General features: G+C 37.8%; 1 protein-coding gene across 1 annotated transcript in view; it reads right to left on the bottom strand.

The window, feature by feature from the left end:
• fras1 (Fraser extracellular matrix complex subunit 1) overlaps positions 1-17,303 on the bottom strand; it is a 313,566-nt gene that overhangs the window by 122,415 nt on the left and 173,848 nt on the right. The window contains exons 20-21 of the mRNA XM_088076327.1: positions 6,205-6,360; positions 1,985-2,131 (exon numbers count right to left, since the gene is read on the bottom strand). Of these exons, the coding sequence (XP_087932453.1) occupies positions 1,985-2,131; positions 6,205-6,360 (303 nt within the window). The remainder of the gene's footprint in view (positions 1-1,984; positions 2,132-6,204; positions 6,361-17,303) is intronic.

Below are 17,303 nucleotides of genomic sequence, written 5' to 3'. Positions count from 1 at the left end.
TTTTACCTCATAAATTTTGTATTCCTAACAAAGTCAAAGAAGTTTATTTCAAAATTTTGCATAAAATCTATCCAGTAAATTCTATAAACTCCAGATATGCAGATGTTGAAAACTCTTGTTTTTTCTGTGGACAGGCTGATGAAACGTTAATCCATTTATTTTTTCAGTGTAAACTAATAATAATAATAATGAGTTTTTGGTCCAATTTAAGTTCTCATGTTTTCAATAACTGTGATATCACTCAGATATAATGTTATTATGATGTTACAAGTGAAATATATTTTAACTATGTTGTTAATGTTTTTTATTATCTGAATTTTTTTTATCCATAAACAAAGACGTTCAGGTTCACATCCCTCTTTCCATGTTTTCTTGATTGATTTTATTTGATATCACATGCTTCCCTCTCTTGCTCTAACAAATAACAAAAAAGGCAACAGATTTTTAGATTATTACAAAAACTTATTTAACAGACCCCTTTGATGTGATATAAATATGGATTATTGATGTGTGTTTGCTTTTGTTTTTTTTTATTTATGTATGTATTAATTTTAAGATTTTTATCCATTTATATATTGATTTTTTATGCATTGATTATTTATTATTATTATTATCATCATCATTATTATTATTTATTATGTTCTGTGTAGAATAATATAAATGTATTAACAATAATCCAAAAATAATATATATAATATTTTTACTTAATGCATATTTGTAAGTGCAAATTTGAATGAATGAATAATTAGAGTTCAGTTCAGTGATGGGTTAGGTAGAATGTGACTTTGTTGGACCCACAAATGCTCAAAATATGATTTGATTTGATTTCTGACACTGAGTTTTCTCTGCAGACTGCAATTACATGCAGATGATGATTTGATTTTGTTTGTCTACCTACAAATTCTCAAAAAAAAAAAAAATCAACATATTTTCAGAAAATTTAGTAGAAATTCTGGTGACAGGTAAAAGCAAAAATGGCTAATTTTGTGTGCAGGTCCAGGAACCTTTCAAACAATTTCTTTATAAGTCAAGTTTGGGCACTGATGAATATGACAATATGACACAATTTTCTCCTCAACCAGTATTTGGATGAAAACAATCGTGGCATATGAATCCCATTGTTATATTACATGTTTTTTTAAGCAGCCTTGGCAGAGGTATGCAACTAAACTGTCTGCTACTAAACCTTCTGAAAAAGTCAAATTATTCTGGATAGCAGGCAGCTGTGTGTGTCAGCTTTAAAAAATGCCTGACAGTCCTCTTATTGTATGTTTTCAAGGCCACATGGGGAAAGCTTATATAAGTACAAACAATGCAGAGTTTCTGCTTCATCTGCAGGTACGTCAGTCACGATTACTGCAAACATTAAAATGCAAAAGGACGTCGGTTGAGATGAACATGTTTGCACAGAGCCATCGTGCTACAGTGGTGGAAGAAGCACTCAGATCATTTACTTCAAATAAATGATAAATAAAGGTACAAATAACATGTTGTTATAAAGTTACGCTACAAGTAAAAGTGCTATATTCAAAACTTTACTTAATATAAGTGTTATCAGCAAAATGTATTTAAAATAACAAAAGTAAAAGTACTGATTGTGCAGTAAGATGTTACTTGTCAGTGTTTTAATTTTATATCTGATTTAAAAAAAAGAAAATCATGACTATTATTGATGCATTTATGTGCATATTACAGATGTTGAGATACATGGTTGAGATACGTGTTTTTCAAAAGTAATAGAGTGAAAAGAGCTATATTTCCATGCTCGATGTAGTGGTTTTGAAGTATAAAGTTAGCTGCATTCCTCCACTGTTGTACTGTACAGTGTTTTCATTATTTTGTCCACCCACTGTAAATCATTAAGGATCCCTACCACACCGTCTAATCTCAGATGTAATCTCAGAGGTGTTACTAGATTAAACATCCCTGACTGAACATCTTATCTTTAAGGTGAGATGGATGTGGTGGCGGTTACCCCACTTACCCTGGCATGTCCTATGACCGTTGTCATAGTAACCGGGGGGACATTTGGGAGCGCAGAGGCCCGAGGGCAACAGAACACTGCCGGCGGTGCAGGAAGTACAGGAGAGAGGCCCCGCCCCACTGCAAGCATCACATGATGGATGACATTCTGTGTAGAAAAAAGATGTATTTTATTAACGCAAGATGAAACTTAAATGATGAAGGAACTGCATCACGGAAACAGTATATGGTTAAAGGAATACAACACAGAACAACAGCCGTGTCCGAAAATGGGCGCTCCCGTTGGAGAATGTGCGTTCTCCAGCATGGCGGTTGTGTTTGAGAATGTGCGCTCTCCGTCGGAGCACATGCGCTCTCCGTCAGAGCACAGCGACTCTGTTGGAGAATGTGCGCACTCCACAGCGTCCAGAGAGCGGAGCGGACAATCTGAGACACTGGCAGAGAATGAGGGCAGAGCACACATTTGGGGACACCGGCGGAGACACTGACGGAGACACCGACGGAGACACCGACGGAGACACCGGCGGAGACACCGACGGAGACACTGGCGGAGAGACCGGCTGAGACACCCGCAGAGAATGAGAGCTGAGTGGACATTCGGAGACACCAGCAAAGAGAGGGGCAGCAAATGAGAGCGAGCGTATATTCGGAGACACTGTCGGACAATGAGAGCGGAGCAGACATGGCTGGAATGCGTTGTCGACGTTCTATGGACTACATCTCATATTTCAATTGAGGGAAAGTTATATCGCGATTGATATCGTTATCGTTTTATCGCCCAGTCCTAAGTCCAAGTGGAAGTTTGTTTGTGCCAATTTGAAGAAATTCCATCAAGATGTTTTTTAAGATATTGTGTTCACAAGAATGAGACAGATGACACTGTGACCTTGACCTTTGACCTTTGTTCATTGCTGAGGCCAAGTGCATGTTTGCACCAAATTTGAAGAAATTCCCTCAAAATGTTCTTGAGACACAGAGTTCACGAGATTAGGATGGATGGACAATCCAAACTGACGATGCCTCCGGACATGGCTTTCGCCAGCGCAGAGAAATAAAAATGTGAGATAAAACAAACAAAACAAAACAAATTAATAAATCAACACTAAAAAATACCGCTCAGAACAAATGAATGAGGTGCATAGTAAAATAATTCAGCATGTTTGGGAACTTAAACTACCAGTACGACACAACAACTGACCCCTGAAAGTCCAACACAATGAAAACCCCGTAGGAGATAAACAGTATAAGCATGACACTGTAGTGACAGTATGAAAGTCTTAACACTCTTGGATAAGTTATAGCAGTAAAAGCTGCTAAAATATCAAGTCCTTCATGCAAAATCCTAATTAAAGCCACATTCTTGAGTTTAAAAATACATATTCATAAGTCTCACTAATCACTATCAAGGGTCTAATCATTCTCAGATTGCTCTGCTGCTCACACTCCCCACACCCACCACCCTACACACTTCTTACACCCAGCCCTGCATAGTAATCATCAACACCTCAAAAACACAAAAAAGTGGCTGAGAAGATGGAAACTTTAAATTTCACTCTGACGCGGCAAAATTCATCATCAGGCCTCAATCATCAGCACCTGTATGTGAGCGCATGTTTTTTTTTTTGTGTTTGATTTGTTTGTATATACAAGTGCTATTCTATCTCTCCTTTTTTTGTGTCTTTATTTATCAATGTGTCCGTGTGTGTGTGTGTGTGTGTGTGTGTGTGTATATTTCTCAGCTAAATGAGACTCCAGAGGTTTGAATCTTTTTACCGCCTGAAGCGTCCTGTTCACATTCTTTATTTACATGTGTGCAGATTTACAGCAGCTCAGTGTGGAGGCAGCGAACACAGCTGCCGAGCTGCTGAACGAATGAACGAACGAGTGATGATGAAGATGGTGATAAAAAGGGGATGATAATAATGATGAGGTCCAGGGGGATGAGGAAGATGATAGTTAAGAGACAATTTGAAGACAGTAGTAAGGTGTTCCTCCAAAAGTAGTGCAACTTTAACTGCATTTTCAGAAACTTGGCACAATAAAAATGATAATTTATGCACTTCTCCATCCACTACTGTTATGCAGATATTGTGAGTTGCTTCATTAAAATAAGCAGAAGAAGATGCTGATTCTTCAGTCAGAAGGCAGGAGAGGAGGAAGCAATGAGATGATGCAACTGAAAGAGTCCCAGGGAAACCTTTGACAAAAAAAACAATGGATGTGCAATTACTGTGAACCACCTGGACGATGAAAATTGAAAGGCCTTGATTTTTAACCCTTTTAAACCTGGGCAAACTGGCTTTATTTGTCTCAAAAACACAGGAAAAGAGCAATCAGCAACTTAAGATAAAAATTACCCAAAAATTTGAAAATAACATTATAATAATAAATTGTAAAAAAAAAAAATACAAAACAGCCCCAAGAAAATGACCTGAAAAAGTGCTTAAAAATAATAATAATCCCAAACAAAATTGAAAATATATAAGATATATAATATCCATATATATAAGATTTTTTTTTGACATTTTTCCCTTTTTTTTTTTAAAGTTTTCCAAACCTACTTATTTCTTGCAATTGCACAACATCTCTCTCCAAGTTGCTGATAGCCATTTTCTCATGTTTTTGAAAGAAATCAAGCCGAGTTGCTCAGATTTCAAAGGTTTAAAGATGTGTGAAGGCTTCTGAATGCAGCACAAGAATCCCACATCCTAGTTTCAAAGTGTGAAAGGACCCATGGGAACTCTGCCATAGTTTTTTCATGCGCGTATTGAAATGTAAACACACCTAACGGGCACGTTGAGGATAGTAAGGATGAAGATGACACTGATGAAGATGATGCTGATAAGTCAGTGATGGTGAGGATGATAATCATCCTAATGGGGGTGATGAGGACATATTATCCACTGAAACTCTTTTTCTCCCTCCAACATGAAGATTTTTGAACGATCACTTCCAGACACTGTTTAAACAATAACACATGGTTTCTCAAACCTCCTCCAAATCCCCAAATATCTGCCCAGTCATTGCTTTAAATCTCTACACAGTTTGCAGTTGAGCGTTAAAGCATCGACAGTGAGCTGGGAGGAAATTTGGGGATTTGGCGCACCATTGAGCATTACAACAGAATCAGGGAAGTGTATCTTTGAGCAGATTTTCTTATGTCCTTCTAGAGCCGGAGGAGATGAAAATTAATTCCACTGCAAAATAAAAAGTGTAACCCCGTGACACAGTAAAGAGTTATTCATAACGCAGGATGTTTCTTTAAACACTGGCTTTGACTTCAGTCATTCTTCTTTGAGGAGGGGTCAGGAAAAACTTCAGAGCAGGTCAAAAATATGACCTCAGTATGAAGATGTCTGATTGATGAATAAAACATACACGCTTTGGTGGTATCATTTTCCCATGTTTTACATTCAGGACAGCTCCTGCCTGACCTTTGACCTCGCTTTGTACTGTATTGTCTTATGTTAGAGATGAAGTTCATGAATAATTAAGTGATTAGCTGAGAATGGGTGGGAAATAATACGTTTATACTTCCTCCTACTCCTTTTTGAACATGAAAGTTACATTTCTTGTTGCTTATTTGAATGTATTCATTGAGTTTTTTGTACAGGTGTCATCCATTTTTGTTACTGCAATTTAAGTTTAATAATAATAATGAATAATAATAATTCGTAATTATATATCATTTAATTTGATCTTTTTCTGTTTGTTTGTTTTACATGTTCAGTGTCTATCTATCTATGCATTGGTCGACAGATTTTTGCTTGGCTGATTATTGGGACCGATATTTGGGATTGTGACGATTAACTGCAACATAATTTTTTTTTCTAATAATTGCTGATAAAATGAATTAATTAAAAAGTGCAAATAAAGTGTCAGCATGGGAGGAACATTTACTTTGTTAAACCTCGGGGAGCTTCGGCGAGCTAAAAGTCTCAGTTTTGATTAAACATTTGTTAAAGGCATTTAAACAAAATTTTGTGTTGAAGTTTGTTATATTCCAAATTCTAAATATTGACAGAAAGATATTCATTTTTATAAAAAATGCATATCGGTTATAAATATCGGTTATCAGTCTTAATAACTACTAATAATTGGTATCGACCCAAATAAAAACAATAGTGGTCGACCTCTACAAACAATCTATCTATCTATCTATCTATCTATCTATCTATCTATCTATCCATCCATCTATCTATCGGCAGGGGAGCGACTCACTGATGCAGGCTCCATGCCAGCCGTAGTGTCCATGGGGACAGTGGGAGACGCAGTGATCGCCCAGCAGCCAGGTCCTCGGCACTTTACACCACAGACAAACACTGCCGACGCCCGTCTGGAGGTCCGCCGTGCAGCGCTGACAGTCTGAGCTGCACCCTGCAGGAGGGACACACACACGAGAAGAAAGGTTTATATTTAAACATCATCATAATGTTCACAGAATAACTGCAAGTCACCTTCAAAGTCAGTCCTGTTCAGATATCAAACCCAGATTCACAGCAAACTCTAAACTAAACCACAAATCGTCACACCATAAAACAGCAAGGCAAGACAACTTTGAAGTGTGGGAACTATGAATTAATTTAGAAATGAGGGAATTTTGTAAGATAAATATTGATTTGGGATGGTTTATATGTTGGTATTGCTCTTTGTTTTTGTTTTGGGATATTATTTATTAGTTTCATAAATACAGTTATTGGGAGAGTTAAGTCACATGGATTTGGGCGGTGACATTTGTAATCTATACAAATATCTGTCTTTCACATATGTCAGATACATAGGAGAGAGAGTGAAGTGGGTCGCTGTATTTTTTGTTTCCCGCACGTTTCCTTTGATTGCTGTGATTAATTTGACCCTAAGTTTAAGTGTGTTTCCTGTAGTCGCTCAAATCACGACCATGAAAGTCAAAAGTTGCTTCCACATCTTTACTTCTGTTTCGTCAGCAGAAGGAAGTGTTTGGAAAAACTGTAATTGTGTTTTTTTTCCCAAGTTTCTGAATTTAGATCGACATATAATTTACATCGCGTGGCAGCTAAATTCTCATGATATCATGAGACCATGGCAGAATCATAAAATCAGAAGATCCCATAAAAATCCATCTTGTCAGGCGTTCAGTTATGCGTTTCTATTCAGCGTCCTGCGAGGAGCCACGGGCAGCTACGGACATAAATGTGTGTGTGGCTTCTCAGATGGTTTTGTGTATCAAACCATGTCTTGCATCATGTTCACACATAATGTGATATGACACTGAACCTAACATGCTAACAAATTTTGTTTTCTTTGAATTATTTTAATGAAAGCTTTCATTTATAGAGCGCAGATTAACTGTTGAACTGCAAAAACAAACTATATGGGGCTTGAAAAATACTTTGTTACAACATGGTCACCATGTGAAGTTGGACATTAAATTGAAGGACATCTGTAGGATATAAAAGGACTTTTCTGAGGGCATGTTTAGGAAAAAGACGTTGTGTGATTGTTCAAAAGCCTAAATCTAAGACAGAAGTGTTAAATTGAAGACAGAGACAGGGCTGATTCATCTTCAGACGTGTTTTAATACTTGAAGACCAAACCTGGATTCCCATTTATTCAAAAAACTTTTTTGATCTATTTTTACTTCTTCAAAAAAAAAAAACTTTTGAGAGGATTCAAAGCCCATGGGAGCTTTCTGGGAAGACATTCAAAAGAAAAGCATCACACGAAGAAGAGAGTAATTACTGAAGTATAATTACACAAAAGAAACATTCCTAAAAGTAAGATTTAATGAGGATGTCTCGTCTAGAAATACTGAAATGGGGTGTCAAAATGCACCAATTAAACCAAAGTAATGATTCTTTTGTGAGAAATAACATCAGAAAAGAAATTATGGCTGAACACAATCTGTCCTCTCTGTCTTCTCCTTCTGTCTCTCTCTTCATCTATTAACTCTCAAACTCTTTTTTTCGATAAACGCTCGCACGCGGCATCCACAGACCCGTACGCCCACAGAGCTGAGCGCAGCAGCTTTGTCCAAACAGAGCCGAGATCAGCAGAACAAAGACCAACACCGTGTGGCGTTTTATCTGATGGCGTCTGGGTTGTCTGGCTGGCACAGCGGCGGGGACCTTAAAGTTATCCGTCCGTGCGGAGATAAGTATCAGTGAGAGGCAGAACAACAGGGCTCTGCAGGTGAGGAGCTGTGTCGGCCAGGTGAGGGGGACAGATAACGAGGCTCATCACACACACCGGTGTGAGAAAGAAAAAAAACACAATAAGACCATTACAACCATTTGTTAAGGTAAATGAGAAAAGCTGCACAGATTACAGTGTGAAAGAAGAATATCAAATTGTGATAGTTGAGAAAGGTGACTCTCGCTGCTCTTTCTCCTTTTTTTTCTTTTCCTTATCCTTCTGATGTCTTATTTTCATCATTTTTTCATTTTTTAATGATGAACTTGCTTCATCTATCTCATGTTTATCTGTTTTTATCTTTGTTTTATCCTCACCGATGTGATGTTGCCTTCTTTTATAATTTCTTATATTATTTTTATCTTATTTAATTGCATTTATTCTTATATTTTCTAAAGTTGTCTACATTTTATACTTCACCTGCCTCTCTAGATCTGCCTGTTTTATCACTTTTATCCTTTTATTTGCTTTATTCTTGTTGACCTTTCTTGTAAGCGTTTTGTTCTTGTCTTTTGGTTTGACTTTCATAGACCTTTCTCTGTTTGGCATGTTTGGTATGATATATTTTATTATTCCTTGAGTTCATCCCTTTGCTTTGTCTGTCAAAGCACTTTGTAAACAATTGTTTTTAAAGGTGCTATATAAATAAAGTTATTGTTAGATTTTTGTTGACTGGTGCATGTAAACTACTATTTTAGTAAATTTGCCTTTTAAAAAAAAACAAGAAAGAGTTGTGTTGTGCTTTAAAAGAGTTATAAAGTGCTTAAAAGGAGAAATTATTAACTTTTAACTATGTATATATATATATATATATATATATATATATATATACATAATTAAAAGCAAAAATAATGAAACAAGTGAATTAAAATGATGCACAAACTGCACTTAGACTAACCTGAATCTTAAACAAAGTGTTCATAAATACAAAAATACAACAACACCCGAAAGAAACACTGCTTCTGCAACTTTTTATTATTCTTACCTGACACAAACTCTAAACGCGGAGGCGTTGTTTTTAATATCTTTGCCCTGCGACGCGGTCGTGCTATCTTTAACTCCGTGTTTCCGTGGCTTGGTTAGATGTACTTGTACTTTCTTTCGACTGCTACTTTCTTCCAGTGTTTCATTTGCTATAAAAAGATGCAGAAGTTTCAGAGGTGTTTAAAAGATGATGCTGACTCTGCTTACACCAGCAGAGTCTGTCTCGGGACCCTCAGGGCGAAACCCTGTTTACCTTCAGTCTCGAGTTTTAAAAACCAAGGATCTCTATGCTGAATCATATCTTTTCATTTCTCTTGTGGCTCGAGTTTTCAGCTCTGCTTGTTTTGCTCTTGGTTTTATTTTGGTTGAACTCGGGATCATTTACACGGCGTTTTGCATGACGCATCTTTTGTTGCTGTTTGACCTTTTGTTCACATGACAGCGGCGTTTTGGGGGCATGAAAATGCAAACTTTTGAAACAGGGTTCCAGGGTGTAATCTTTTGAAAACGCCATCCCTTCTGTCACCGTGGCAACTGGCAATGCGCAGATCCAGTGAGAACGGTAATGTTTCCGCTCATGCGCGTGGTGATCTTCTACGGTGTGTCATCACAAAGTTACATCGCTAACAAATGCATGCAAACTAAAGTGTTTATTGGTGTTTTTGCAGATCAGGGTAAACGAGGACGTTTTTCACAGTGTTATCATTTGAACGTGTTTTTCTTTTTTCCTTTTTTGACGCAAAGGAAAGACTTTTAAGTAGAGCCGTTCTCGTCTTAACGTGGCCTCAGTTCTCAGTTTGGGACAAAACAAGACGGAAAAATGAGCCAGATTCACGAGAGGAGACTTGAGACGAATAACCCAAAAAATAATAACATGTATGGAAGCTCATTGCATTCACTGAATGAAAAAAAACAACAAGAAGAAGATCTCATAATCATGAGAAAAAAAGATACTGGGGTAAAGTTGGAAAGACATTGACAGATTTGAGCTTCAGGGATCAATAATTCATGAACGAAATGTTGTCAAAACAGTAACGATGCCTGATTCTATTCGCAGTTAGACTGAAAATGAGAAGGCTGTTTTTTAATTAACCAGCTGATGAATTAGCCTTAGGTCAGTGCAGCTGTGCTAACGATGCTTACGGAGCGGATGCCAGCCACAGTTATCAGTTATCACTGAAGTGAAAACTGCTCTTTACGGTGTATTTCTGGTAGATTTGCAGTATGCTGTATATTTTTCGAATTACTACAAACTTGCTGTAAAACCTATTTGGTTAGATGTTAAGGTCAGAATTTGTTATTTCTTGTAAATGTTTTTTTTATTACAAAAAGCAAGTTGGTAAAGTTCATGCAGCTCACGTCTGACAATAGCAGACATTTCCTTCACAGCATGCAGTATAATTGAGTCAGACCAGGGTCAATGATGAACCAGCTACAATCTAAACTGTTGGAAAGATGTTTTCATCTCTCTTCAGTCGTATAAAAGCTATTTTTGTCTGCTTGCGTTTATTTCTAACTCGTGTTATTTCATAGCAACTGCTCCTCTGACAAAAGCATTTAAAGCTTCAAACTCGTGAACGTGGCATCTGCCCAGGTGAGTCACACTTTCCGTCTGAAGCAGGTCCAACATCAACAGAGTGAAAAAGGAGGCAGAAAAAAGAGAACTTCCTCTCTGTCATCTCCCATGCACACCTTTCATATCACATCACTTTACAACAAAACACGTATCAGCATTCCTCCTGCCAACACTCTGCAGGCAATCCGGCTGCAGGCGCTAAACAAATGGCTCCACGGTGGAGATAAGATAACTCAGGCGTCAGGGATTATTGACTCTGCAGACTAAAACTGAATATAAAACTAAAATGGTATTGATTTGGGTCCTCAGAGTCCCTCTTTATGGCGTAGTTACCATTTTTGAAGCGCATAAAAAGGTATGCTGGAGTTATAAATGCACGGCACGCAGACGGTATTCTCCCGTGGGCCCGATTTATACCAGACATTATCACGCTTTTTTCCCCGCATCTTCTGAAATATATTGAGCAGAAACTTCTTTAATGAGAGTCATGCAGGAAAATAATGACTCTAATGCCCCTCAATTAGTAACTTTCCCGCGACTTTGCTCTGTTTAAAAGAGTTTAAGACTTGTTTCTGAGAGCAGGGACGGAGTCTGAGTGCAGCAGAAGTTCAGAAAGCAAGAGGAACAAAAGTGGGACATCATCTTTATTCAAAGTTACAGGCGTAAGAGGAGATGGAGCGTTGCAGGGAGAAAAGCTGTGTGGTCCTTTGACGCTGACTTCAGCCTGTCTAGACATGTTGCCCCAACAAAGAGTGGATTTACAGATGCAGCTATTAAAGAAGTCCTACTTTTCACACTCAGTTCTGAATCACTCTTGGCTCTGTAGCCCCAAAAAACAGAAAAAAGTTCAGCTCTTCTTTTAGATGACAAAATTAGGATAAGGATTGTTCTGGAAACTAGCTTGGAGGTCCCTTTTTTCCTGTTGGATATTATTCCAGCTGAGCTCCTCTCTGTCGCTCAAACAAAAGCAGAGCTGATGCAGAACAACTGAACAAATACGGAAGAAGACACACATTATGAAGACACTCTGACTGTACGAATGAGGGACAAGAGCACACTATGACTGAGCAACAACAATTAAATTACGTGCAGAACATTAAAAGCCACCGCGTCAGTGATGAAGCTACAATAATTACAGTGTAAAGGCACAAAGAGCAGTGCGTCATGTTCTGCTGAGCTGTAATTAGCTGTAATTTGTAAAAAGGGAAGACAAAAGATTTGACCCTTTCAAAGATGACGAATAGCTTCCCGTATAAAACTATTTCATTCTCTAATCTTCAGCACATTTTGTCAAATAATTTCTCATCCGTGATTTTGTTTCACTCCTTAAATACCTGTTGAGATATTATTTTTGTTCTCTTTACAGACAGCAGGCTTCAAAAGGGGTTTTCCACATCCATGTTTGTTAGTTTGTGTTTTTATTTTCTCTTATTTCATCGATCTGATCAAAAAAGTCGCCTCTGCGTATATAAAAGATTAATGCTTTGGGTCCATAACAATGTTAAGCAATGTCAGTTTTAAACAAGGTGAGTTCAAACGCCTCGGCTCAGAGTCACACTAATATCTTACTGCCTGTGTTACTAAAAATAAATCACACAGAGCTGTAAATTACAACAGAAAACTTAAGTTACAATGTTAAAGTGACGTTAAAAATATTCAAAACTGAAAATATTCAGTTATGTGGAGTTATCATGTTCAGCGGTTTCACAGAGTAACTAATTCATGCTGCATCGATACATGATAAATGTATGAAAGAGACATTGACAGCGGCTGTCGCTGCAGGCAACACCGTGTCTTTAATGTGTTTCCACGGAGGGTTTTTATTCTCTACTGACAAGGCCAAAATAAGAAAATACATTTCTTTTAATTCAGTATTGGTATGCCTTGTTTCTATGGTGATGCATTCTGTTATTCAACGTGCAGGCCTATTTTAAGCTTCGTATGAAGTTAAATAATAGCTCAAACACAATTATGACGCAAAAAAAATAAAGTTGTGTTGCTGTAAGTTTTGAGTTAAATTCATCCAGAAAACTCTTTCATTTGTACTTTCAAAGCTCAGATCTCAACATTTACGCGTGACTGATCCAGAGGACGAGTCTCTGTACATCAGACAAGAAAGGTTTCAGAAAAAGCAACAGAGGGGAGGAGGGAGGGCGAGAGTTTAACTGTCTCCACTGCAGCTGATCTTACTCCTCATGTGAGACTCGCATCTCCGACTTATATCAGATTTTTGTTGTCTGTTTATGTCTACGGCCACATAATTAGTCTGATGACACTTAAATATTCTGCAAAGGTAGGTGAATACAATTCAGACAGGAGACACACGAGTCATCATCAGCAACGTATCCTCACAGAATGGTTCATAAGATTTCCTACAAATCAGCCCCCCACGAATTACGTCACGCGCTTCACGTAGAGTTACGTATTTAACGTAAAGCTGTGGATGTTAGGTTAAGGCAAGTAAAGTAATTGTGCTTAGAAAGATAGCAAGTCTGTGGTTTTTGGACCCATCCATCATCCCTACCTGGCCTCCTACTGGCGAACGATTAAATGGGAATGTATGAATTTGAGTGAATGATTTTTTGTAATAAAACGTACTGAACAGTTTCTGAGAACAGCCCATCATTATAGCGTTTTTGCTGTCACGTGATCCAGGAAGTGAAAAATGAGGAATTGTTGGGAATGGAGGAAAGTGAATACGCTAAAGGCTTAGATGGACCTGCATGGAGCAGATATCATCAGAACATTTCTAGACACATATGATATGATCCCTAAACTTTAAGGAAAAGTCATTTTTCCCAAAGACTGACCGATTTGCCTGGTGTGGAGGCAACTGATATCACAAATGACTTAAGGCGTAATTTTATGTGGAAAAAGTTGTAATACTACTAGATTTAAGTAATAATTTTACGAGACAAAAAGCTTATGAAAAAACAGTCGTAATATGTCCAGTATCAAGTCAGGAGTTATAATTTTACAAGAAAAAAAGCCATAATATTACAAGAATAAAGTCATAATTTTACAAATTAAAAAATTTGAATTTTACAAGAAAAAAGTCTTAATATTAAGAGAAGAAAAGTTGTATTACGAGAATAAAGTCAGAATTTTTATGAGAAAAAAGGTGTAATATATCCAGTATCAAGTCCGGATTTTATAAGAAAAAAAGTTGTAATTTTACAAGAAAAAAAGCCATAATATTAATTTTACGAATTAAAAAATTGGAATTTTACGAGAATAAAGTCATAATTTTTTACGAGAAAAAAGTTGTAATATTACAAGAATAAAGTCATAATTTTACGAGAAAAAAGTTGTAATTTACAAGAATTAAGTTGCAATTTTACGAGAAAGACACAGTTGAGCTGTGAGTCTACACGGAGCCGCTGCAGAAAGCTGCATAGATTAAAATGAGAGCGCATCTGTTGCATGAGATGTGTGTGTGAAAAAAGCATCCGGCAAGCTTGTGTTCTAGACACGGGATGACGGTTATTCATAACACCCGTCTCTGCACAGGGTCAAAAAGGCGTTTTTGTGTCTACAGAAGCACAACTCCAGGTTTAGAGTCAGAATCAGGTCACTTTCAGCAGGTGGCATGAGTTAAAAAGTCAGAAAACCAGACTGCAGCCAACCTGGATCCTCTATGGACACACATATCTGCCACGTCTATACATCACATCAATCATCCGGCACTGCCGTCATAATTTTAGCAGCTTGGAGGAGTCAGTATTGGCTCAGTCAACATAAGGATAATGACACATGAAAATAGAAAGTAATTTAGCACAGCCAACTGACTGGTATTTTTGGAAAAGAGGCAATTCATCCAAAATGAAAAGGTTTTTCATACTGGGAGAGACATTTGCCAAACAGCAAATGTGTTTTCATCACTACTGTCTCTTTTTATGGATCTACAGGTTTCGGTCTCCAATAGATGTGAGCATTTCTGCAAAAGCATAAATCACAAAAGAGCAGCAGCGCAGGACCGAGCGTGACGGCCCTGAGCGGAGTTTACGATAAGAGCGTTTTTAAGGACAAGCGCTTGTGGAATTTGTCAAATCACTTTTCTGGAGTGGCTAGTGGTAATAAATAGGAGCGACAAGAACTCAGCAGCTGTCAAACAGGAATCAAATGAGACACAGAGACAGACAGAGAAAGATGGACGGACAGCGGGAGAATGAGAGGAGACAGCCAATAGTGAGACATCTGCCTCCGATGGCTGCTCTCGTATGAACTCGTGATTTAGAGCTAAAGCCTCATCGCCTTAAGAGGTTATGTAACGCTGGAGGTACCGCTGTGTGGACAGAGGTAATCCAAGGCTGTGTGTTTGTGTGTGTGTGTGTGTGTGTGTGTGTGTGTGTGTGTGTGTGTGTGTGTGAGAGAGAGAGAGAGAGAGAGAGAGAAAGTGTGTGACAGAAAGGAGAGAGGGATAAAACAAGAATAAAAAATAAAGGAGGAATCAAATAAGTGTGTATGTGTAAATCTGCAAGTGAGAGTATTATTGTGTATTTTGTGTGTGTGTGTGCGCGTGTGTCCATGCAGAAATGATGACCCGAGTGTTTCTGTGGCCCAGAGGTGCCTCATGGCATCTTTTATTAACCAGAGTCTGGCTGAGCTTGACCCATTTGAGATTAGGTTGCGTGCGAGTGTGTGTTTTCAGACAAATATGTGTGTTCAACCATGCTTATCTGCTTGTGTGTTGGGGAGGCAGCAGTGTGTGTTTTTCCACATGTGTATGCACGTGTGTGTGTGTGTGTGTCTTTGAGCTAAAATCTGGTTGCAGTTTCACATCTCCAAACAGCGGCTGTCATCAAAAACTGTAATTAAAAGTCAATGCGTCTATTTTTCCCCCTCAGATTCTGTTTACCCCCCTGCTATCTCTCCGTGCTGGCTCCCCGCCGTGTAAACACGCCTGTTTTTAATCTACAGCCAGCGGTCCAGATAGGTAAAACTCATTTCATTACCCAGTGAGAGTGAGGAGGACAGCAGGAGCTAGCTTTACACACAGGTTCTCCAGTCTTACCTGTTCTCTTTATCTTCTGCTTATCATATTTTGCCTGCCAAAGACAAATAGTACTTTTTGTGCAGGATGAGTTAGAGAATTAGGGCGGGGAGGTGTGAAGTATCTTAGGCTGGTGTTTATTAGCAGAGATCTAAAGAAAGCTCGTCTTTATCCCGCTGGATGTTTCATGTAGAGTTTCTCTGAGAGGCGTGACTGTAAGCAAGAAACTCATTAAAAGTTTTTTAAAATTACACCAAAAGGTGGAGATAAGTTTGTGGAAATTAACTTTTCCTCAGTTTGTTGTATTTGAAAACATTTTAAAGGAACAATTCACCCCAAAATCAAATATACACATTTTTCCTCACTTGTAGTTTTATTTATTTATCAGTCAATATGGTTTTGGTGTGAGTCGCAGAGTGTTGCTCCAATATAAAGGAACTAGATTACACTCGGCTTGTGGTGCTCAAAGCGTAAAAAAATACATCTGAAAACCTCAACAGCAATGTCTCTTTCCAGAAATCATGACCTGGTTACTCAAAATTATCCACAGCCCTTATTGGGAGAATTTTTATCTCGGACCTATGTTTTTTCTAGCTGCCAACCGTCTCATCACACAGAAGGAGGCGAGCATCTACTCACAGACGAGAGGCTCGTGATCGTGACAGCACGCGGTGTACAGATGAGCTAGCAGTCGAAGCACACGTTGGTCTGTGTAGTGATAGGGTCGGTCGGTGTAGCTCGGTAAAAAGAAAATAGTTCCTACATGAAATTGCTCACAACAAAGAGACCACTGACTTTTTTAATGTACTTTTTGGCGTTTTTAGCAACACAAGTCATTATATTAAAACTCCTGTCCAATTTTTTATATGAATATATATCAAACTGACATTTTATATATAAATGTATGTTTCAAAAGCACAGCTTACCAGATGTGTTTCATAACTTCTTTATAATGAACTCTGATTTTCATTTATATCAAACAAGACAAGCCAAGGACATTTATTTTCTCTCTTAGTGCACAACTCAAAAACCATCATCGTCCATCATTATTTTCCTGTAAGTCTAAGATGAAAAAACACCTGTGCTGTAGTTAATGTATTAGCTGTGCTCCATTTATGTCTGCTATAACTACTCGTTTGTTATATTGCTATGGTAAGGAGAAACTTAGTGATAATATTTGAATAGATTGTAAACTCTAGAGGGAAGGTTTTTATTATAAGCCCCTTCAGGTTTTGCCTGCACGATTGCTTGCTTGCTTTTACGTAATCTTGTGTAATAGTAAATTAATTAAATATGCAAAAGAAGGCAGACATTTCTTCAGCTCAAACACTTCGCAACTCAAACCAAAACAGTCTATGGCGATAAACAGGTAAAGGGAAAAATATCCTTTTTTGATCTTGGGGTGAACTGTCCCCAAAAATTCAAAAGTTAAATTTCTCCCCAATTGTAATGAAAGGAAATGTTCCTCAACATAGGAACACATGGTTCTCCAGGAAACATTACTATAGGTTTATGGTCTATGAGCAGTATTTTGATTACTTTAACTTATTGTTTCTGTCAGTTTGGTCTTGTAACTGTCGACACACAGTAGTATCTCAT

Source organism: Plectropomus leopardus, chromosome 4 (assembly GCF_026936395.1).
Source record: "Plectropomus leopardus strain MGB_pleo_1.0 chromosome 4, ASM2693639v1, whole genome shotgun sequence".
NCBI classification, from domain to species: domain Eukaryota; kingdom Metazoa; phylum Chordata; class Actinopteri; order Perciformes; family Serranidae; genus Plectropomus; species Plectropomus leopardus.
This window is presented reverse-complemented; position numbering and strand designations above follow the sequence as displayed.